The sequence below is a fragment of the Nipponia nippon genome, unplaced genomic scaffold (assembly GCF_047370975.1).
Source record: "Nipponia nippon isolate SJK-2023a ecotype South Korea unplaced genomic scaffold, ASM4737097v1 scaffold_1, whole genome shotgun sequence".
NCBI classification, from domain to species: domain Eukaryota; kingdom Metazoa; phylum Chordata; class Aves; order Pelecaniformes; family Threskiornithidae; genus Nipponia; species Nipponia nippon.
This window is the reverse complement of record NW_028262290.1, coordinates 100231558-100255911: the sequence shown is the minus strand read 5'-3', so window position 1 is coordinate 100255911 and position 24354 is coordinate 100231558. Positions and strand designations below refer to the sequence as shown.

Here is a 24354-nt window from a genome sequence, read left to right as displayed (position 1 = left end):
TGAAAAAATGAAAAATTTATACAACCCAGAAGTTCCTGAAAATAAGCTCAAGAGAATGATACATGCTCACCAATGGCAAATCAAAAAAAGTATTTGTACAAACCTTAAGTTAACCATACAAAATTCACAAGCTAAGTATGTAGCTAGGCCTCACCCACATTCAACTTCAGATGTTACTTCACAGCAAGTGGCACTTTCCCTCAAAAACACCTTAAATCAGATCCTGTACATGGTTTGGAGTTTGCTTGAACAAATGAAAAACCTAGTTTTGGGAACTTAGGATAGCACTGCACTAATGACAAGAGTTGCCATCGACCTGAAATGCTAGCCTTAATAAGGTGTAACAATTAATTACTGATGTCCAGCCTGAACACCATCTGCCTTTACACTGTTAGCTAAACCCATGGGTTTACTTATTCTGTATTCACACATTTCAACAGATAGTATTTGTTCAGCAGTCCTTACAATTTTCAGTGTCTTGGTGTAATACACACTGTAAGACAGTCTACATAAGATTATTAAAATAAAACAAAATTTTAAAATCATTCCTTAAAGAAAATAAGCAGGGGGTCATGTTGATTATTATAAGCAAAAATCCTCAATTAATGTTTCAAACACAAGTCCTTATATAAATTAAACCAACCTCCCCAGATCAACAAACACAAAGCAGAAAGGGGCTTCCAAATGGAATAGTTCCTCAAAAAGGTGAATTTAGCAATTATACTTTATGAATCTCAAACTCATAACACAGACTCTTTGGGTGGGGAATTAGTGAGTTCAACACAAAAACCTAACTGAAGCTAAAAAGCAGTAACTCTGAGACAAAATAGAAGTACAAAACACAGACCTTCCTAATATTCAATAGCAAAGTTGCCAACTAAATGGACATAAGATCAGAATGATTACATATCATTTACATTACAGCCGATCTAATGAAATGCACACGACCGCGCTTCACATCTGAATAATAATCCCGCATCCCTAAATTGAAGCGGTAACAGAGCTCAGCAGTAACGAAGAGGTTCAGCGCCCTCCTGAGGCCCCGGCAGCCCCGGCCCGGCGCTCTGTGGCCAACGCCGCCACCTCTTGGCTCCCACCGCCACAGCACCGCGCCGCGCCCCAAAGCTTCACCGCCTTCGCATTTGAACGTGCCCGAGCTGCGAACCGTCCTCAGCTGAAAAAGTTACAAATCTAAACTACTTCGTACAGTACCGTATCCTGTTGGGGTTTTGTGTGTGCGTGCGACTACCGTACAACTGTAAAACACTTCGACAGAACGAAATCGGAAGGGTACACCTGAACTTGCTCATGCCAACCAGGCCTGGGGAGACACGATGCCGTGTCATTAAAAACAAACAAACAAAAAAAAAAAAGATGAAAAACGCATAGATGAAAAGCACAGACGACCTAAGACAGCAACAGATACACTCCAAGGATGGGACGGGGCTCTGGGAGAGATGAAAAACATCTACACGCGTTTTTGCTTGTCTGCTCAGTGACAGGACCTGTTTTTACACCTGGGAGCCATATAAAAAACTTACCAGCCTTATATGAACATAACCCAAGTTAGCCACGAAGAAGGAAATAGAAATTACACTCAGCTCTGTTAGGCAGGAGAAAAAAAAGAAAAAAAGAGAGAGAAATAAGTACTTTATTTGCTCCCATCAATGAGGAAAAACACCAAAACCCATTTGTGTCTCTTATCTGTTTAGTGGATTTCTACTGTCTCCAGCCAGCCTCCATAACCACATGGCAGTCTCGCCTCTTAACACACCCTCAGGCCTGACAGAAAGAGAACAATGTAGGTTAATGCCCTGTATTTGGAGACACAGCACAATTTAAGATCAGTTGTGCTACATTTGGAATTCCTATCAGCAACAAGCCAGAAACTAACTCACTTAGGCTTGCCCTGCCTCCGTAGAGTAACATAAAGCAATAGCAGCTCACACACGCACAGGCACCCACACTGTGACTGTCAAAAAAGCATTCCCAAAATATATTAAAAGCGTCATAATACAAAGTTGCACAGCAAAGGCTGACCACAGCAAGTTTAGAGAACTTCGTCCCAATCAGCAGTTTCTCAAAAGCAAGGAACTCACAGTGAAGCTTCAGCTCTCCTAGCAAATGAAACTGTAGCTGAATTCTAGGAAGAGCCTGCACTAAGCATTAACCCTCCTCCACCATTCCCCAGTCACCTAGGGTAACAAGCAAGTCTTTCTCAGGTGCTCCTACAAATGCTCTGATCAAAACATGATCTTGCTCCTACCTCTGAGAGTACCTGGTCAGGTTATAAAAATCTGGTCTGTCCTCCCACTATCTTTTATAAATCTTATATAAATTATTACTTGTAGCACATAGAACCACGTGAAACTAATGTCTCAGTAAACCACTCTACAAAGCTCTACATCACCTGTGTGTCTATGTTGAACTCACTTCATCACTGCTATTTATGCTTCATTTACTGATTGCTTAACCATCTACTACAGGGACACGTTCCAGATAGGAGGCTGAAATGAAGTTGAAATTTACCTTTCATGGCTCAATCCTTTTCAAACTCATTCTTCTGGATTATATGAAGTTCAGCATTGCCAGAACTAAACCCTATGGCACAAACACTAGAGCATGCAGCCAATTGGTCTGCTACTAGAATTAACCCTAAACATGTATGCATGCTTAAATCTGCCCATGTAATCTCTCTACAAGTGTCTCTGAAGACAGTGTGCACATAGATTCATTTAGGCTCTCAGGCCTGCTCCCAACTTCCAGCTGCCAGCTCTGTGACTGTGAAAAACACTAGAAGAAAAAGAGAAATCAATTTAATTTAGATGAACTGTAAAAGAGGTGATGTTAAGTGGAGTAAAGAAAACGGTACACACTTGTCAGATCAAGCTCTAATGGCAGTGATATAGGAAGCAGTTACAAGGGGAAAACACACACTAGTTCTTTCCAACTCCTCCGTTAATAGGGGAAACATTTTCCAGTTTGAGAATTAGAGGACTTCTATCCTGTAACGGAGACAACATCCTCAAAGCTAGATACTCCACGTAACAGAAAGTTGCCTAACAGGAATAAGAAGTTGATGCTGAGGAAGAAGTTGATGCTGAAGTAGGAAAAAACTCACCGCAAAGAGGTCGTGTATCTTGCACTGTGCTAGAAGTCAGAGGTGATATGTAACAGAACTCTAGCCACACACATGCTAGGAAGTTTTACAGGGAACATAGGAGCAGTAATACACAGCTGCCAAAACCACAATTATACGTTAAGTTTACGGAGACCTGGGGAACATGCACTGCTGCAGATGAGTCACAGCATGATGTTGTATAACTCTACCCAGACTCATCATCCCACTCATTGCCTTATTGCGCTTCAGGCCGCACTAGGAATACCTGTATTCCTCCCAAAGAACTGCAAAATCTTGATCATCTTCATTCATACAATCCCATCTGTTCCATCCCATGAATACCACCTTCCATTTTTCCTCTATGTCCCATTTCACCCTCTCTCCTCACCCTCTTAACCATCTCACCAAAAAAGTTTCAGACTCTAAACAGATGACAAGACCTCTTATATTGCCTTGGAAGATGGTTCTTGATATGTTCAACTGTAACAATTATTTCAGCAGCAGTGAAGGTAGGAGGCTAAACATAACAAAACCCACCACACCCACATCCCAAGCATACACATACTAACTGTGCATGCCAGAGTTTTCAGGTCAGAGCACCAAGAACTGAAACACAAAGCAAACTTGTGACAAGCAGCAACTTAGACCTTCTGAAAGCAGGAGACCGTATTGCTGGAACTGTTAAGACAATTATCTCGCTTCAACAACGGGTACAGAAACAAGTTATTTTACTGCCCCTCTCAGTACCAACAGCCAAAAGCTTTTATGTCTAGATTATCAATCAGTTTGAATCTGAAAAAGAAATCCGTTTCAGGAGTAGTTACGCAGGTGTGTAAGGTTATCAAGCAATGCAAAAAACATACAGGATTGTGGTTCTACAAATTACAGACAACAGGGGAATTCTTCAGCAAGGGTACAAACCACCACAGGATTTACACTTCAGTTCACTTTTCTCCATTGCTCAGCTGCTTCACAGAGAATGACAGTTTCACGACTGCAGTGTTGTCGGAGAAAACAGAAACACCTCTCACTACCAGAAAAGTAGTTTGGGTTATTGTGTATATTTAAATATGCCCCCCCCCCCAAAAAAAAAAAAAGGTTCTAAAGTATCTTTTTTTCAAAATCAGCACTGCAATCACAACCACTTGAAAAGTAGGAATCTAAAAGCAAAGACTAAACTTGAATTCTCTGATTGATAAGACTAAATATCAAGCACTTAGTGAGCAGCTAATAAAGATTTGTCTTTTAGCTTAAAAAAGAATACTAAAAATATCCCACAATAAGGATGGCTCATAGCACCCCAAAATTACACAGTAATCACTACCATTTGTTTTACATGATACTTGCGAATCAACAGAGAAGCATTATCAGCAGGGTGGAGAGAGAAAAATGGAAAGGCCAACTGATGATTCTGAGCAACTAAAAGCATAAACCAGAAACCAGCAGAAACTTTAGTCAAAATACTTCATCAGCCACTACACAGGCTGCAGAAAGTTAATTTTATGTTAACAAATGTATAGAATACAGTAACCTGTTCAAGATATCTCTACTTTAGGACAACAAAATAAATCAAAATCTAAAATTATTACAATTTTATTGTGCAGTGGAAAAGTACTTTTAAAACAACACTTCAAAGAAAGCACCAGATTCTGAATTGTGATTCAGGAATTGAGTCAATACCTACAGTCATTTTCTTTATTTTCCACTTGGATGAATAAAATGGATGCTGCAGCACACTTTCCTGTATCTGTACAGGGATGGCCAAAGTCTAAGGAAGCACGGTTTAGGCAACACAATGAACACTAGGCAATGCCTTTGAACACTGAAGTCTGTATTAGCTTGTAGCACCTCGTCTGCTTTTTCAACAGCAGGCTAAGCATGTTTCCTTTTACATCTGTCTTCTTTTCAACATGAGGTCTTAGGTAGATCAGAGCATTTGTTCTTCCTTGTCTTTTTCCTTCTTCTACTCAAATTTCAGCAGATGGACAGTCTTAAGGGTAAACAAAACTGACAAGCGTTTAGAAAATTAACAAGTAGAAGAGGCATTAAAAATCAGAGAATTTCTTTAACCATATTTCAAAATATTATTTGAGATTATACATCATACCACAAGATCTGCTTTAGAGAAATACATAAGTTCTCTGCACAGTGAATTTCAGAGTTGTAAGACATATGACATGGACCATAAACATTAAGCTTCAATAGAAACTGCTAAGTCTTACCAACAAACACCATAACCATAACAGTAATGGAGTGAGCTCTTTAAGAACTACAGGAAAGAATCCATGAAAAATACAGCATCTTTCCATCCAACAAACTTACATACAAATTGCATGATAGTAAAAAGGATGCCTGAACAAAGGCTAGTCTAAAACTGCACAAGTAAAGCTGAGGGTCTATAATATAACCTAGTTTCTATGTGCTAAATCAAAGCCAAGCCCACTGAACCAGCAACAAAACAATGCCATCCCTGGTTGCTTCTGGAATCACATAACTACAGGAGGAAAAAAAAGTTCCATGCTAGCATTTATTTCTTAAATAAATAAATAAAAACGTAGTGCAGATAAGCTGTTACTGGTTTACGTTTGCTGAATGTTTGTTAATAACAGTTTTTGCTTCCTCTTCATAAAAGTTACTGTTCATTCTTCTGGTATTTGTAAGTCATCAGTAATGTCTTCCCCGCCCCCAGCATGTTTTACAATGACTGAAGAGGGAATGCTTTTGGACCTGAACAGCCTCAAGCCTATGACAATTATCACAAAATAACAAGCATACCTAACTGCTTGATCCATTCAAGAAGGCTGGGCCAAAAATCATTCATTCCACAGAACCAGAAACCTATAGAGGCCAACAAATGCTAATGCAACTACCCACTTCAGAAGTCAATTCCTTCTATGTCTGACTATACATGCTCGGTTCCATTTTTCAGAGAGAAAGTACTGTTAAGTGGCACACATACTGAATTCCCTTCCCAAACAAACATCTGGCTCACAGTATTTGAGAGCTCCCAGTTCACCCGCTTCCTCTTTTTCACAGTAAGCATTACTTGTCTATATCATGAGAGTTTCTTCCTCCAGGGTGTATCTCAAAGGGAGCACTCTAGTAGGTCTGCAGGCATATCTGAATTACACAGCGAGCCATGCTGCCAAGAAACCAGAACCAGTAAAGCCACCATCAGCTATGTTGTTTTCAGAACATGAACAAGTACCATGGTACAGCCCTACACGTACACCAGCTGGTCCACACATTTCTGTGTGGCTCAGACTAACAAAGGAGCTTTGTGTTCCCACAGGATGGTATGCAAGATTTGTTCAGAATACTGCCTACCTTCACACTACAAAAGCAGATACAAAAATAGATTCAGCTCTTCTGATGGTTTCCCTTTGCCTTTTTTGAAGCTGTTGCAGTTCCTGATTTTTTAATCAGCATTGCTGTTATTGCAATATCTATATATTGCCAATTCACACTGCGCCCTCTCCCCAGACAGTGGTAGTCTTTGCTGTGAAAAACTGTAGCACAGCCCTCAGTTTTCACCTTTGGATATAGCCAGTCCTGAAAGCAACAAAGGGTGCTTGTACAGAAAGAACACTTTTGAAACAAACAAAAGGGAAGGGGAGGGGAAGGGAAAAAAAAAAAAAAAGACTTCTGCATCTCCTGAACAGATTTCGAATTGAGAACAGGGCAGAATCCATGCAGTAAACAGGGATAAGGAATAGAATTAGAATAAGGTTTTTGCAACAAGTCATGGAAATTTAGTTCTATAATTAGAAGACATCATTGTATCAATCTTCTGTTTCAGCTAAGTCAACTTACAAGGCAGGTTGCATTGTTACAGCCTCTAGTTAGCAATAAAAGTCTGTCTGATGCTGCTTTTCTTCCTTCTATTTTTTTTTTTCCATCTTGCAATTAGATAGAAGACACCAGAAACAGTGCTTGACCATTTCCCTTATAATGGAGCAAGAACTGCAAGTAAAGATCACATTTTATTTCCCAGAACCAGAACTTTAGTCCAGCATCTCTTCAATAAGCGTTGTTGACTCAAAAGCTTAGGAACATGTAGGAAACAGGCTAATCAAAACACTTTTAAGTAATAGCTGTCAAAGATGCTGTGACAACAGACCATCTTTCACCTTAGTGAAAGTATTTCTATATTTTCCTCAAGCTTATAATAGAATAGCAGCCCTCCCCTGGACTCGTTCCGATACATCAACCTCTCTCTTTCCCTGGGGAGCCCAAAATTGGGCCCAAGCTGGATCACTGGACACAGCACTCCAAACACTGTCTCACAAGTACCACAAAGAGCTGAAGGATCACGTACCCAGACTTGCTGCCTACACTCTTGCTAACACAGCCCAGGATGTAGTCTGCCTTTTTTGCTACAAGAGTACATTCCTGACTTATGTTCAACTCTTGTCTACCTCAATCCCAAAATCTTCTTCTGCAAAGCTGCTTTCTAGTCAGTCTGCCCACCCCCACCTTTACCACTAGCTGGGGTTATGCCAACCCTAGGATTTTGCATTTGCCTTTGCTAAATGTCATATGGTTTCCATTAATCCTTCTTCTAGTCTATCAAGGTCCCTCCAAATCACAGCACTGGTTTCCAGCCTACCAACCACTTTCCCCAGTTTGGCATGGTCTACAAGCTCACTGAAGGTACACTACATCCTGTCTTCCCAGTCCATTAAAGACATTAAATAGGTCAGTCCCAGCGTGAAACCCTGAGAGACGTTATCAGCAAGCCAAGCAGTAATAGAGGACTTTCATACGCACTTGTGGCCAGAAGCATCACTATATTGCGCAGAAAGGCAGTTGCCCTCTTCACCACCTCATATTCTCACATACAGCTACCATACCTGCAATACTTGCAGTCAGTTCCAGCTTCATTAACAGTCTATAAAGGGGAACATTCAATAGACGGATTTGCAAAAATGTACTTTAGCCAGAATTTTTCAAAAATGAAATTTCCAGAGATCCTTAAATATATTAGCTTAAAAAGAAGTTACCTAATTTCACAAAGAAGAAACCACACTGGATAATTTCTTCCTACCACCTCAGCACCGGGGTTTTCTTTTGTTTGATTTAATATACATATATACATACACACAAATAAACTAAATCAAGACATTGATTTAACAATGACCAGAAACTAGCAGTCAATTTCATATACAATTACCAAAATTATTCTGTAGGTGTTCCTGTCCCAGCTACCGCAACTTTCATTCAGTTTTTAGTTCTTAATTTCAGATTCTAGATGTAGACTTATTTCTATTCTAAAGTTGTGAACACTCAATTTTCTAAAAAGAGAAGGTATCAAAAATTTTAGGTAGTTCCTTCTTTTGCCGCACTCCATCTTTCCTACATTTCTCCCAATAAAATTCTGAAAGCACAGGACAGCCATCTGAAACTTGACAAGCCAGAGGTAGCTTCTGGAACACTATGCATTACAGAAATTAAGGTAAAGAGAAGTTAAATCTAAGAAAGTCATAGCAAGGCAAAATTGAGAACTCATTTGTAGCCTTACACAAAGAGCTGTCACAAATAAGGCTTTTTGGACCAGCACTCCACTTGTCTGTGGAAAGAGCATACCTACTCCAGAGTTGCACTACTACTTAAAGAATCACCTAGGTTCCCTAAAATAGTTCAGCACTTGAATAATTCAGTATCTAGTTTCTACTTAAATAAATACAGAAAGATCAACTGCAAAAAAGGAAAATGAGATATAACTGTTTAACAATATCATAAGATGTTCAAGAAAAGAAACAGGTATTTTGTGAAATCAAGAATAAAATACTTCTAGCAAAATGTCAGGAAAGACAACTTTGCAGTCTTTCAGTACAAGCAGGACACAAGTTGAAATGCAAGACAGATCAAAAACTTGAATTAATGAATAAAATATAAATTTTTATTTTGACTAGTCATAAGCTACACAAAAGTATTCAGCTAATAATTTTCCATTGAAACATGACATCAATCTATGCTTTCAGCTTTCTACAGCTTTTCTTTCAACACATTTTGCATTAAGGAAATAAAATATTGCCAGCACATCCACAAGTTTGGGTTTTTTGTTTAGGGTTGGGGAGGCTGAACAAGAGGACGGGGAGTGTTTTAAAGTATTTGAAAGGAAAGGAGAAATAGCATTTTCAGCTCTTTTGGGTGCACAAGATAAAATCCTATTATCATCCCACCTCCATCATACTGATTGTCCCTCCGGAAACAAAAGGATCGTTCATATGGAGCAGTTCACCTCTGCTCCAGCAGCAAGCATAAACATCACTAAGTGACAACACACACCCTTCCTCTCTCTCACTTGGGCTCCACCAATTACAATCACACAACCAGCTAGATTCTGCCCAAGATTTAATAGCTTTCCCTTCTACTCTTAAGAAAACTTTTCAATTAAGTTTAGCAAGCAAAATGCCCACAAAAGGCACTGCATGACATCTATTAGATGGCCGCCCTGTCAGGGAAACCTAACCATTCCAAAAGCACTCATCTTGTAATCATTCTGCTTAGTGCCAGGAAACACTTTACCCCCTCACCTTCAAATCAGAAGGAGATCAAGGGGGACTTAAAAAAGTGTAATTAAGACTAAAAACATTCCATGACAGCTTTACAGCTCTGAACACTCACCCCCAAAAAACTGAATTATGCGACTTGTCTGATATCGTTACCTGTAATTTTGTATCCATATGCAGCCAGCTGTCCAGCCATATATTCACCATCGGAATTATTGTGAGAACATCCCCATGTACGAATCCAGATTTTCTGAGCACCAGGAATAATGCTGTTAAGTAAAAATGAATGAAAAAGGCAAGTTAAAAGACGAACAAGCTTCCCCTTTAAGCTCACTGAACAGAATCAATTAATTGTAATTCTCCAAATACAAAATAAGCAGCACAAACAGTAACAACTCCAAAACAGCTGGGGAAAAACATAATTACGTGATTTTAGTGTAGTAGGTATTAGGTCTGGCTGGGATAGAGTTAACTTTCTCCACAGCAACCTGTACAGTGCTGTGTTTTGTATTTGTGACTAAAACAGTGTTGATAACACACCTGTGTTTTAGCTGTCCTTGAACAGTGCTTGCACAGCATCAAAACCCTCTGTCTCCCACTGTGCTCCACCCCACCACAAGCAGGCTGGAGACGGACAACAGGTTGGGAGGGAACACGGACAGAATACCTGACCCAAATTGGCCAAAAGGATAATCCATACCAGATGACATCATGCTCAGCAATAAAAACTGGGGGTTTGATCTTTCCAAACTAGCCATTGTTCTGAGGCTGGTTGGGCATCAGTCTGCTTGTGGGAGGTGGTGAGTGATTACTTTTGCATCACTTGGGGTTTTTCCCTACTCTTTCCTTCACTTAAACTGTCTTTATCTCAACCCACAAGTTTTCTTGCTTTTGCTCTTCCAATTCTCTCCCCCACCCTACTGGGAAGAGAGGTGAGCCAGTGGCTGGGTGGCTGCTCAATTGTTGGCCAGGGTCAATCCACCACAAGTGTCAAAAAAAGAATTTTAGCATGGAGAAGGTACAAAAGCTGTAAGATAAGAAGAGATTCAGTACACTGCAGTTATGTTAAAAAAAAAAACAACTAACTTTCTGAAAATTGTCATACTATTTAACAAGTGACCTTCAAGTGACTGCACTGAAATTAAGCCACCACCAAACTGTTAGAGATAAATTGCAACCTTTCAAAATTATGGGACCCATTGATCGTAGTTGCCTCCATACAAGCCATCTTTATAAATCCTTAACTTAAGCCTGCCACCAGCCACACTAACATTTGAAAGCTCATACCCCAACCTTTCTGGGCTACAGAAGCAGCATGGCAGATCTGCACCATGGAGCTAGCACACACAAGGGTTTAAGAACCAACAAAAAATTCTGCAAAAACTCTCATCAAAACTCCTGGATAACTGTACCAATGAGCTAAAGATGCCAGTACAATAATGACACACATCCTGGAACACAGTCCTTTGCCCTGCTCACATCTTTCTTTTCTCCCCTTCCCCCCTCGGCTTCTTTTTTTAAAGATACTTCCCCTAGCTAGAAATAGAAATTTGTTAATGGAAGATTCATGATCATTAAGTAGACATGTGCAACACATATACACGTGTTGCACATGTACAATGTATTTAGACTTCCTACTGTCTAAACAATATACATTCACTACGCTTTCTTGGGTCAAAGCCTGTTAGATAATATATAGTACCTGAACACTTAAGCGAATGGATTGCTAGCGTGAAGTATCTATAGACCACCAGTTCAGCTGTACATACACTCCTGGCAGAACTGGGTGAATGTACCTTTATGGGACTTCACATACAGGTGCATTGTTATGCTTGTAAAATCTCTTTTGAACAATAATGAAAAAACAAAATTGAATTTCCTATGCATTCCAGACATACTTTATTTTCATCTTCATAATGCGGGGAAATTTTATCCATCAGCTTGAAATTAATGGGTGGAGGGGAAAAAAAAAAAAAAAAAGGTGCAAAATCCAGATGTCTGAACCACAGTAGAAACTAGAATCAGTAACTGAGTTCACCTATACTTTAATCAATTCCACTGCAGCAGAAAGTTGATTCTGTTCTTATGGGAATCACAAGAAGGAAAAACACAAATATACGTTCCATAGTTATTGAATACTATTTCCACTGAAATAAAATAAGTTCAAAAGAAGTTTCACTGTATCACTTGTAGGAGGTACATACGAAAAGTACAGTCTTTGGAAGTCCCAGGTTCGAGAAACCAGGTGGAAAGACTGAAGCAAGGAAGATTTACCCTTGGTGGAAGAGGGACAGGTCAGGGAATACTTCAGCAAATTGGACATACGTAAGTCCCTGGGCTCTGATGCACCCCCAAGACAGATCTGGACGTACTGGAGACAGTCCAACAAAGGGCCATGAACATGATTAAAGGACTGGGGCACCTCTCATAGGAGGAAAGGCTGAGAGAACTGGGACTGTTCAGCCTGGAGAGGAGAAGGCTCAGGTGGATCTTATCAATGTATGTTAATACCCGAAGGGAAGGTGTAAAGAGGATGGAGCCAAACTCTTTTCAGTGGAGCCCAGTGACAGGACCAGAGGCAACAGGCACAAGCTGAAACACAGCAGGTTCCCTCTGAACATCAGGAAACACTTTTTCACTGTGAGGGTGACTAAGCACTGGCACAGGTTACCCAGGGAGCCTGTAGAATCTCCCTCTTTAGATACATTCAAAAAGTATCCAGGCATGGTCCTGGCCAGCTGGCTCTACGTGGCCCTGCCTGAGCAGGGGGTTTGGACAAGATGACCTCCAGAGGTCCCTTCCAACCTCAAGCCTTTTGTGATTCTCAGAATGGTGTTTATATTTCTCATTCCCGATGTCAAAAGGCTACTCCAGGACTGCATTTTAAAGAGCTCAGCTTCTATTTAGGTAATTAAGGTAAAGCAGACAATTTTTCAGAAATGTTTTACACATAAAAGCTTAAGTAACAGGAACCATTTTTCCAGTCTGATTACTCCATTAATCAATATCTCAGTCACAACTGATTTCTACAGAAAGTTTGTCTAGGACAAGAAATTTGCTTAGGACTTATTCACTGTCAGTACAATTTATAAACACTGTTTTATTCATTTTTATCTTGTATTCAGATTTTACATTATGAGATAATGAGAACTCCAACCATATTTTTCGAAGCTGACAGTGCACACAAGATATGAGAAAAGCAACAAGATAGGGTTGATGGAAGAATTTACCTGTCACTTGGGGGATCATCATCTGCCTGAACATTTTTTTGTGAATTGCGTTTTCGCACTTTTGGAAAAACATTCTTTCTTACAAACTGCCGATCATGAGGTTTCAAATCTTCTGCTGACACAATATCTTCAATATCTTCAAGCACTGAATCACAGGCAGCAGGCATCTTCAAGAAGCGTTAGAGAAGACTGGTATTAGCAAGCATTTGAATACAAAACAAAGGCTTAGTATCTACTGCATATGTTCTCATGAAGAAAAGTCAGATATATTTCTACATATACCTGCAACATATCATACCTATGAGGGATATTGAGCACACAAAAAGTCAACTATCCAGAGATACTTCCCGATGCCCTCTTCCCCCCGAGATCTCGAACACAGGCAGGGAGAAAGCCACAAACCATATAGCTGGAGGTTTTTTTAAATAATCTGTACCTTGTCAACTGCTAATTCAAAAACCCTGCAGCTCCTCTGACATGACATATCCAAGGCACAAGTATTCTTAATCATGTCAGGCATCATCGTGAAATGAGCTCGTGTTATGTGACAGATATGTTTCCACTCACATCACAGGAGAAGAATGAAAGATACAGAATTCAAGTGCCTGCTTCAGAGACTGTTCTGGCTCTTTTATTTGTGTGCTGAAAACGGTGCATGGTATTTCAATATGTCTTCATAGTCCTTTTGAAAACAAACCAAACTATTCCTGGAATTCCTGATCCCACAGGCCTTTCATTTTAATTACTTCATTGATCAGGACAGCAAAATAAAAATTCTTGTCCTCAGGTACAAGATGTTAAACAACTATACCTAGCTAATATAAAACAGCTAGATTATCATCTGCCTCATATAATACACTAGAAGATCATTAAAATCTAATTATATTTTCCACAAGAAAGTAAATATATATGCCTGTACATCTCCCAGCAGATCTCAAGATCCAGATCAGTTTTCAGGAAAGGAAAAAAAAGTTATTTGCTAAAGGAGCCTATTAAAAAAAAAGTACTGCATTAATTACACACCTCACACTGTGCTGTGTGTAATTCTTAATCAGAATAAACTCTGATTTACCACTGGAAACTTGGTTTTGTACATGTCTCAAGAGTTTACTACAGAAATCACACAAGGGCATTTCACAGTTTACAGGGAAAATACAACACTTTCCTAACTGACAGTGAAGAACAAAACAAACAAGGCTTTAATTTCTTTAAAAACAGATTTCAGAAATAAAAAATTCAGGCTACTGGCATACAAAATACTTTCAGATGTTGCAACTGAATTATTCAAGAACATAAGTAGTTAAACACCTGTGCATTTTCCCAGTATGAGTCCTTCAGTCAATCTTACAAAATATACTTCAAAATAAAACTTCATATAACCTGAACCATTACACATCTGCATTTAACTTAAGAAGGAATATAATGATGTCACAAAGAGGATGCATCTGACAAAGATATTTAAGCATTTAGCATTCTTCTAGATCAAAAATCCCAGGATCTATAAAAAAATGCAGCAAAGGATAAACAAAAATAAAAAGCTGTGAAAAGTCTATCACTGAAGAATATTGGGGGGGAGGTCACATCCCTTACACTACTTTATACCACTAACAGTACGTACAAATAGGTAAGGTTATCAACTCAATACAGGGAAGGAAAAAAGGGTTTTAACTTGTGTTTTTTCTCTTTTCCAGAAAAATATCTGATATAGTGGAGCAGGTGGCAAAACAAATAAGCTTAGTTTATTTCAGTGGCCCACAAAAAAAGAATACAGCCAAAATAAAATTCATACCTTTTTAAGCAAGGTCTAACTCCTCTTGGATAATAATCCTGGGAAAAAAAAGAAAAGAGACATGGCATGAACAAGCAAAACTAGTGGACAGAAAACCATGAGTTGATGTTACTGTCCAACAAATGTTTGTCCTCCCTTTGCAGAAATATGTTTCTTGCTCAGTTTGACCTCATTAAGACTGGGTACAGATGTTGACTGGCTGACAAGGTGGAACAGTAGCCACATTTTCCCTGTCTTTCCCTGAGCAAAGGCATTAATCTTTTCGTCCTCTTTCATAGAGTCTTTTTTGTCAAAGCCTGTTGTATTTCAGCTCTTTCAGACCTCCTCCATATTTCTATCTTCAATCAGGAGTTTAAAATTTTGAATGAAAGAAGGGAAAAAGATGAACAGTAAATTTTAACGAAAGGCATTCACAACTTTTCTAAAGTACAAACACAGTAAAGTTGTTTTTTAGAACAGATTACATGGTATCCGCACTAGTTCCATATGCATGCATAAAATCTCTTCTTCACAAGCAAATAGATAAATATAGATTCCTGAAGCTACTCTGAGAGATTGACTGGAATAAGAGGCAATAATAAAATTAGAAGTTAACGTATTCTTCTTATAGTGTCAAGTGGTACCTACAGAACTTTATAGATCTCTTTAAAAAATGAATGTTAGTAAATAAAAACCAATAAAAGTGCCTTCAATGTTTTGACACAAACAAAACTTCCCTTGCCCCAGTCCATTTCGGTCACCCCTCCTTGATCTTCTTGCACATACCAAGAGAGTACTTCTTTCCACAGAGAAAACTTCCATCCAGGTGGAAGAGGACTGCTCTTTCCTCTATTTACCAACAGGTGTCTCCGGTAAAGCCCCGGGGTTTTATCCCCAGGCTTACGCGGAGCAGAAAAAAACTGCAGCGTTAATATACAATAAGACCGACCCACCGCCCAGCTCGGCTCACCTCAGGGCCCCAGGGCAAGCTTGTTCCATCCCCGCGGGCAAGCGGCAGCCGAGCCGCCGCCTGACCCGGCCTGGAGCCCAGGCACCCCGGAGCCCGGCTGGGCTCGGCCCCACACCGGGCTCCCATCCCGCTGCGGGCACCCGACCCCCGAGCAGCAACCCGCCCGCCAAAGCCTCTGGAGGTTCCCGCCAGAGGAGTCATCTTCCCCTCCCGGCGTTAACGCGGAGCCCAGGGGAGCCCCCACAGGGGACGGGAGCATCGCACGGGCAGGACACCGGCAGAGCCTGGCGAAGAAGGGGGGCACTCGGCCATTACCGTCACAACCGGGAAGGGGAAGAGCCCCGGCGCTCACCTCCGCCTCAGCTGGGCTCCGCCATCACGGCCGTCACGCCCCGCCTCAAGCGCCCGCGCGCGCAGCAGCGCCACGACGGCGGCCGGCAGCGGCCAAAACGACCCGCGCGGCTCCGCGGTGCAGCCTCGCCGGAGAGAGCGCGGCTGCGCCGCCCGGCGGGGCGGGGGCGGCGGAGTGGCACCGCTCCCGTTGCAGGAACGCCGAGATGTTTGACAGCTGAACGGGTGCTCCCGCTCCTTTCGCCGGCGGACTGCCGTACGTGGGGGGAAGAGCAGAGCTGAGGCCTGTCCGGAGCTGGAGACGGCGGCCGTTGGGGCTGTTAGAGCCCTAACGGCTCCTCATGCGGCTGCTGCGCCGGGCCGCCCCGGCCCTCAGAGGGGAGGGCGGGGGGAGAAACGGGGAGCGGCGTCGCTTCCTCCGCTCGGGGAAAAAATGGGGGGGCGGTGGGGCGCGGCCCTGCCTTCATCCCCTGGAAGCCGTAACGGGCCGGGGCGGGGCGGCCGCCGCGCTGCCGGCCGCGGGGCGCGGAGCCGTGAGGGCGGGCGTCCGGGGTCGTCTCTTCGGACGGCGGCGGCTGAAAACGGCTGCGGGCTCCCCGTCCTCGCCGCCCTCAGAGATAAGAGGGTGCCCCGCCGGTCCGGCTGCGCCCCCGGGCAGAGCCCGGCTGCTTGGCCCGGGAGCGCTCGAGTCGCTTTTGGAGGCTGCGCTCCAGAAGCCTGGCTGTGAGGAGGTGGGAGCTGGGATCCGCACGGCATCGGATTGCCGGGCTGCTGCTGCTGCTGCGGCGGTGGTACTGGAGACGGCAGATGTGGTGAGACGGAAGGTGAAATCGTAGAGCTGAAAATGGGATTTCCTCCAGCAGTGCGCCGCGGCTGAGTTTGAAGTGCAAATAACGAGTGCCGGGGCATCTGCTGAGCGCCAAGGCCACGCGTCCTCTGCTCGAGTTTCCCGAATCCTTGGAGGCTCACCTTTATTTTAATTGAAAATTAGGTCCAGCAATGCCTATCCACTTAAAACAGTTGGATTCTGATGTATCTGATCCAAATGAATGATGAGCTAGCTATTCCTGTTGTGGCCACAACACTTTTTTATTTTCAATCATTAATTTCCTCAAAATACAATGCTAGTAGCAACTTTTCTGTTTATTCTGGAAGACATTGGTCAGAATATTTAACTTGAGAAGGCTAAAGTTTCTGCCATTGTTTTCCTCCAATTTAGGGCTAGTAGCAACTTTCCTGATTAATATTTTGGAAGACATTAGTCTGGGTGTTTAAACTTGGATGGCTAAAGCTAGGGCTCTAAGCAGACAGATTGTTAAGTGTGTAGTTTCCTTGTTGATCAAAGGTTATAGAGGGTGAGCATAATATTATTGCTTTGCTTTTAATAGACACAGTTAACCTAAAAAGACTATTTATATTGCATCTTTAACATATTTGTTTTGTTTTGAGGTAGCCAGCTTTGGGATATAAAAATCACCATTTCTTGTAATTGCTTTTCAAACATTAAGTTACTCTCTTTAGAAGGAGCCTTTGGAATCATTATTTTATTCTCCAGATAGCAGATTATAGTCTCCCTCAAACTGGAGGGAAAGTGAATGAAAGCCCCGAGTGTATTCCATAATAGGCCTATTGGTCTGCTAGCAGATAAAACTTGGCAACTTCTACCTATGAATATCGCTTCCCCTCCCTCTCCTTTTTCTTAAAAACTGGTGCTTATTTTCTCTCCTGCTTATCTGACAGTGTTCACAGCCAAAAAACGGATAACGATGAGAAACAAAGTAACGGGAGAGATTTGAAGAGGAGAATTAGGACAGAAAGAAACAAACACTTCATTTAAGTCAGTCTTTAAGAACAAATCATTCTAGGCAGGACTGAGCACTATTAATATCACCCTGGCCTCATGATAGAGTCATTGTTACAGCTTAAGATACATTTGCCTTTGTGATGGGTCTTTGTTTAAGCACACAAGTACTTTTCAGAGATACTGAGTGAGACACTGAATGATGTGTAATTCATTATTTTTGCAGCATTTTTAGCTCAGAAGAGAATAGAGGAAAACATTTTAAAATCAGTAGTCGCATTACTCTATTTCGGACATCCTCCTTCATAGTACAGTGTAAGTAGTCCTTAGTATGTCAGTAAGTAATGACAATATATCACCAATCAGTATTTTAACTGCTTCCTGATAAGGTTAGCGATTCTCTTCCTTTTTCTTTTCAGTTTCTCGTATTCAGTTTTTTAAGTGTTTCACATGCTGTCCTTGAACTAAACTTCTCTGTTCTGGGAGCACTGGACTGCACTACCCCACAGTTATCTTGACAAGCCAAGCGTTACCTCTCTGGTTAAACAAAACTGGGCAGGCATCAGTGCTGTTTTATGGTTGACTAAAAGAGCAAAGCACAGACAGCCTGCGAGACATATCCAAAAATCTCCAGATGACCAAGATTGACTAAACACTACTCATTAAGGGGAGGCAGTGAGCTCGAAGAGCAGCTCCCAGGCAGGAATAACCCATGAGTCCCATACCTAGTGACATAAATAGGCCATGCTGATCAGTTTCAGCATGATCCGGCCGAGTCCTTACTTTGTCCCGCTGCCAAGAATTCATAATATCAAGCGGCCCTTGTGCCAGCAGAGTCCTGTTCAGTCCTAGGATGTAGCCACAACATGGAAGGCACCCTTTAAGTGCTTTTGAAGCTCACAAATGTAAATTGCTTTGTAGCATATTCGCAGTAACAAATAAAGCTGCACACAGACTGCTGGTAGTGCAGCAGGTAGCAAGGGAAGCAGTTGATTCCCTACCACCTCCTGACCACAAGGAGAAAGCTTATCTGTCCCCACCTGGGAAAAGGCTTTTTAAGAGACAGCAGCTGGCAGTGCAAGTCCCAGTACTGGCCTTCTAGAGACTGGCAACATATATGCTCCAGTTCCTTGAACGGCCAAAGAACAGCTTTAGAATAACTCCTTTCCAAGTTGTCTGCATACCGTACTTCCTACTCTTCAGGGGTGGTAGATCTTAAGTCATTACAGGTTTTGCAGGAGTAGGTAGTTGGAAAATACAAAAACTAGTCAGAAAATGAAACACCTCAATTTTAGCTCATGGTTAGTAGAAGATAACATCCTTAGTTGTTTTAGAGCGTCTCAACTAATATCCTTAGGGAAGGGAAACATTCAGGGAAGTGAGGGCCCAATTTTTATGTGACAACCTTATTCTCTGATAACTAACATGCAGTTCTGGGTGGGAAAGTAAGTGGGAAGACATGCAGGAAAAAAAATTGAGAGTCTTAAAAGTCAGATACAAGAAATTAGATTTCTTCTTCTGTTCCTGCAATTTAGGAGAATCTGGCTGGTCATTTCTCAGCAACATTCAGCACCACTCAGAATTGATAGCAACCCGTTTTTTCTGTTAGATATGACACTTTCTCCCTGTCAAGTTTTAGAAGGAAAAAAGTGGGTAAAGAAACTCCCAAACTTAATAAAGGCAAAGCATTCTGCTGATCTTTGCTTAGCTGTAGAGTAATATCCAGGCAGATCTTGCTTCAGCAAGACAAGCAAAATGGGGAGATGAATTCTACTTGTTCATGTGTTTGTTAATATCGCTCCATTGACTTTGTTATACAGGCTCCTGGTTCACTTGATCTTGAGAATTTTTGGCTCCAGGAACTGATGGCATTGTGCATTAACTGTGTTATGTACAGAAAAAAATTGGCATCTAATGCTAAATATGGTGCTTTTAAACATGTAGCAATGTCTCGTGCTACAAAAGGTGCCTTACACATCTTTCCTACTTTCTTTCTACAACAAAAATGTCCATGTCTGCATCAAGACAGTGGTGTAATTTACTCTTTCAGGTATAAGTCGAAAAGAATAGAAAGCGATGGTGTCTCTCATTTGTAGGTGGATGAGATCTCACTGCAGGAACCCCCCCCCCTTTTTTTTTCCTTTTTTTAAAAAAAAACCTCCTCTCCTGTGTGTAAAGGAATGTGTAGTTGCCTATCATTCAGGCCAGTTTTGACAGATTTCTCAGAATCCTTTTCCATCTGCTGGCAGCCAAGGAATGCAGCACACACAGGCCCCAATAAAACCTCCCTGAAACTAACGTTTCTATGCTGGATAACGTTGAGGTACACTGTGCTAGCTCAGGGGAGCAGAATTAAGTGTTTTAACTGGCTGTTTTTTTTTTTTCTCCTGCCACTCAGCACATCCAAAGTTTACAAAGCAGGCACAGAAAGCAGGAGGAAGGGGAGAGAAAATGACACGAAAGCTGGCAATCAGTTACAGATTCTAGGGGCGAATAAAAAAGTGCTTATGGCAGCCATAGAAGAGAGAAACTGAGAACAGGCCCGGGAGCTATGACAGATACGACAGAAAGAGGACATTTATTGGCATCCCTGCTTCAAAGGAAGGTCAGAGAACAGAGTCCTCTAGCCCCCCTTTATTATTTACTGGGAATACAGAAGAACAGAGGATCTTCTCTGTAATTTCCTTTCAGTACTGCTGTGTGCAGAAGTTAGAGTATGGACAGGTGCATAAACATAAAATAGTAGCCTTGTGTGCAGGGAAGATGACAAGACACGTATGACTTGCTCAGAAGTGTAACATTTCAGCAAACAACCATATTACCGTGATTTTATTATCCTGATAGTTTTTTTTTTTTTCTTTCAGTAAATGATGGCCCTGCATCTAGAAAGGTGCAGCACCGAGACCAGAAAGGGAGCACAAGTTTGTAAATGCATGTCTGGTAGAAGAGACTGTTGGAGGTGACTCAAGTAAACAGAACTCCTTCTTTTCAAAGCTACTATTAGGAGACTTCTGGAGAATTATCAGTAGGAAGGTTAAACAGAACCTCACCAATTACTTTCATGTCATTTAATCCTAGAATAACCCAATTTCTATGAAGCTTGCATGAATTCGGGGGGAGGGAATAAAAATAAACCTGTGTTATCTCAACTTCTGGATCTCCTACTATGTCTCTTTACATGTGTCTTTTATTCTTGTTTCACTCTGGCTTAAAAAACACCGCTGAACTTATTGTTAGCATAATAAAAAAACGGGATTGAAACCTATCTGGTGTCAAATGAGTGTGAGCACTAATAATGAAAATAGTAACAGCTAGGTTCCAAGAAGCAGCATGATAGGCACCAAGAGTAAGAAGAACTTAAATAGCCGTATAGCAATCTAAACTCTTTAAAAAATCCTTTTTATTGATTTCATTACCATACAAAATTTATTCAAATTACATCCATTTGAAGTGGTAAGATCACAGCTAGAGAACAGGTCATCCTTTAATAAATCTATTTACAAAACTCACCATAAAAGCTTTTTTTGTTGTTTTTTTTTTGTTTTTTTTACAGTATTTTACAGAGGTTTTTTTTTTAAACTAGCATACAATGCAAAGCTAAATTAGATTAGTATTTTGCCCACGCACATTGGGACAAGTTTAATTTGTACAAAAAAAGATGGTCTGTGTTAGTCTTCATTTTCTCTTCCCCCGCAAAAGTGCCCCTTTGTCTCGCAAATCTTCATGCTCACACAACTTTTACTTTCCTCTTCCACAAGACAAAAACTTTAAATACTACAATTTTATTTACAGATCCACATCTAAAAAAACTCTTAAAAAATTACAAACCAGCTAGAAAATATTCTGGCAGTGTTTACAAATTAATTCTATTGTACAAAACTGCTAGATAACTAAAGTGTGAGTTGAGAACATATATCAACTTAAATACAACTGCTGAATGATCTATGCACACATTTGTACATATAAACACACACTTAACACTGTTTAACAGTTCTTTATGTGTTGCCCTTTATACATTTGTTATATTCCAAAACTCACACAGTCATACAGTTTTCTTATTAGTACTGCGACTTCTTGCCTTTTCATGTGTGAGCTTTCATAGCAGCAACTCAATGGTACCAGAAAACCTGCATACATAATATTCTACTACAGTACAAATAGTACTAATTTTCTGAGTATGTCAGATAAGCACAACAGTAATGCAAACAAAAGGATTATATGGGCATCATCTAATCAACATTACATTAATTTAGCCCAGAACACGGCAACGTATTTTACACTCAAAAAAAAAAAAAAATTATTTAAGACCTCTTAGAATTCCTCTCACGTTCAAAAAATAAATATTGGTACTATACTATACTACCAAAGATCTTCAAAAAATAAATGCAATTCAGTTGATGTGGTACTTACAGTTATGTACTTTGGAAAAAACTCAGTTCCATTTTGCTGGCGAAGAGAATTATAAAAAGCTGTAAGCAGAGGAAGCTAACCCACTGAGATAAATATGATATATTGAACAAACAAAGCTTGGCATAAGTGTTTTCCATAGAGGGAAAAACCCACAGTGCATCTCTAGTAGGCACTTAACACAAAGCCCCACTTAGTACCACAAAAATTTATGTACCAGTTCTAATGCACACTGGGGGCAGTAAAATTGAACTGTGCATCCTCGTTCTAGTTTAAAAAAACAACCAACAAAAACTACTTTCACGCACGCACGCACACACACACGAGCATTTTTAAAAATCTGTGACTACTACGAGAAGTGGCAGAACTTTATACTTTTCAATATTTGCAATATACACTACATTTACAGTGTATTTTTTTATTAAAAGCTTTTAAGGACATAAGTATTTGACCTCGTAATGAGACATATACACAGCTCAAGATGAGCATTTTGACAGCAATTTAAACATTCCCACAAGTAGCTGAAGAATCCCATCCCACGCTTTCGCATTACTTCATATTTATGTTCACTGCAGGTACAATCCGTGTTGTGACACTCAAAAGACATGCATTCTCTGCAGAAGGCACGACCTGAAATACTATTATAAAATGGTTATTTAGGACTAAACCAGTCCATTGAGCCCTTCTCCGCAAGCCCACTGGTCACGGTACGCAGAGACTGGGGGAGTGTGAAGACAAAACATTTGTGGTCACCTGCTTGCACCTGCTGACTCACAAGGCGCTGGAGCTCAGGGTCAAGGAGAGAGAAGGCCTTGCTGTAAAAGCCTTCGCTTGTTGTTGTTGATAGTATTTTAGGGAGTATTTCATTAAAAATACCAGCACTATTCGAGACCCTAGTTTATTTAATAATGCTATTTTATAGTAGGTAGGGGACAACTCTGAATGATGGCAGGTTTTTTGATTCCATTAAAAACATGATTTAGATATGGACAGCATTTAAGAGAATCAGCTGTATATAAATTCATCCACCAGTGAAGGAAGCTTCTCTAAATCATAAGCATCAAAGAGGTCACTGATGCCTTCTTCATCCCCAAGGCTCAGCAAATAATCTTCCTGAAGCAGAGGAGGCAGCAAATTCACAAATGGTCCTTCAAAGTTTGAGGGAATTTGGTCCTCGGTCTGCTGGAGCAGGTTGGCTGGAGAAGCCAACGGAGAGATTGTTGCCATATTTACTGAGCAGTCACCTTGTCCTGAGTTAGCAGAAGCCACTTCTGTAAGAGGAGGGAGAGGAAAAAAAATAAAGATGACACATTCAATCTCATTAGAAATACTAGACGCAGCTCAAACAAAGGAACCCCTGCATAAAGGGCCTTTCACAAAGCATCATTTCAAGAAAAAATGGCCTCCGTATAATTTCTAGCTTGTTTTTGATATGTTACAAACGGCTGCTCAAAAATACACATCGCTATCACCACTGACTTTTCTACTAAGAAATCATTTTACAGGGTTTGAACAACCACCGGGGGTGGGGGAATAAATCAAGTGTAGTGCGAGATGCCCATTTTCCAGTGGAATTCATAGTCACAGTGAAAACTGTCAGGCAACGGACGTCATCAGTGACACTGCGTAGCTGCATATACCCATACGCAGAGATTTCTGCCTCGTGTTGAGGCGTATCTTTGCTGCTACTGTCCTATTTGAAAACACAAAAGGAACAAAACTGTTTCTTTCTTCAATATTGCATAAACTTAGGTTACATAGTTCCACATGACATGCAAATATGAAACTTACTTTAAACAACTGATGCAGAAGAAAACATATTTCCCCCTATATAAACCAGAAAGGCACAGTGGAAAATGGATACCTTAGCTTTTCACTTAGAAATAAAGCCAAAAAAATAAGAGCTGGATATCTGAAGTTCAAAATGAAATCTTGAATGAGAGCACGAAGGAAGGCCATTAGTATTACAAAAAAATATTCTTTACCTTTGGAAATGGTTTTGGAAATATTTCCATTGTGGTCCTGACTATAGGTTTTCATTGGACTGAGGGCATCATTTTCCTCTGGGCACAGATAAACTTCAATAGGTCCTTGAGTACTAGATAAATGTATCAGTGCACTCTGCTAACAAAACAAACGTCAGTAAGGTGTTACACCAATGAACACGACAGAATATTGATGATACAGAGTA

At 40.8% G+C, this 24354-nt stretch overlaps 3 protein-coding genes across 13 annotated transcripts in view; 1 reads left to right on the top strand and 2 right to left on the bottom strand.

Moving 5' to 3' along the window:
- CDKAL1 (CDKAL1 threonylcarbamoyladenosine tRNA methylthiotransferase) overlaps positions 1-16079 on the bottom strand; it is a 429338-nt gene extending 413259 nt beyond the window's left edge. The window contains exons 1-5 of one of the 4 annotated variants that reach the window (XM_087764738.1): positions 15957-16079; positions 15421-15533; positions 14656-14693; positions 12867-13033; positions 9793-9905 (exon numbers count right to left, since the gene is read on the bottom strand). In XM_087764738.1, coding sequence (XP_087620864.1) covers positions 9793-9905; positions 12867-13033 — 280 coding nt within the window. In that variant the 5' untranslated portion in view covers positions 14656-14693; positions 15421-15533; positions 15957-16079. Of the gene's footprint in view, positions 1-9792; positions 9906-12866; positions 13034-14655; positions 14694-15420; positions 15534-15919 lie in introns of all 4 variants that reach the window. The other 3 variants (XM_087764748.1, XM_087764716.1, XM_087764726.1) reach the window with 3 other exon arrangements.
- On the top strand, positions 16073-20905 carry LOC148057516 (uncharacterized). Of its 7 annotated transcripts, none has more exons than XR_015706358.1 (4): positions 16073-16211; positions 17983-18071; positions 20155-20361; positions 20621-20905. XR_015706358.1 is itself a non-coding variant. In XM_087764792.1 (2 exons), exons 1-2 carry the CDS (start codon positions 16297-16299, stop codon positions 20621-20623), a joined length of 474 nt encoding a protein of 157 aa, XP_087620918.1. In that variant the 5' UTR covers positions 16221-16296; the 3' UTR covers positions 20624-20905. The 7 variants fall into 7 exon arrangements, 1 of the variants encoding a protein (XP_087620918.1); XR_015706350.1 differs by lacking the exon at positions 16073-16211 and adding an exon at positions 16221-16779; XR_015706357.1 differs by lacking the exon at positions 20155-20361.
- Positions 20906-21157: 252 nt separating this feature from the next.
- E2F3 (E2F transcription factor 3) overlaps positions 21158-24354 on the bottom strand; it is a 43398-nt gene continuing 40201 nt past the window's right edge. The window contains exons 6-7 of one of the 2 annotated variants that reach the window (XM_087764769.1): positions 24149-24284; positions 21158-23434 (exon numbers count right to left, since the gene is read on the bottom strand). In XM_087764769.1, coding sequence (XP_087620895.1) covers positions 23169-23434; positions 24149-24284 — 402 coding nt within the window. In that variant the 3' untranslated portion in view covers positions 21158-23168. Of the gene's footprint in view, positions 23435-24148; positions 24288-24354 lie in introns of both variants that reach the window. The other variant, XM_087764760.1, reaches the window with a different exon arrangement.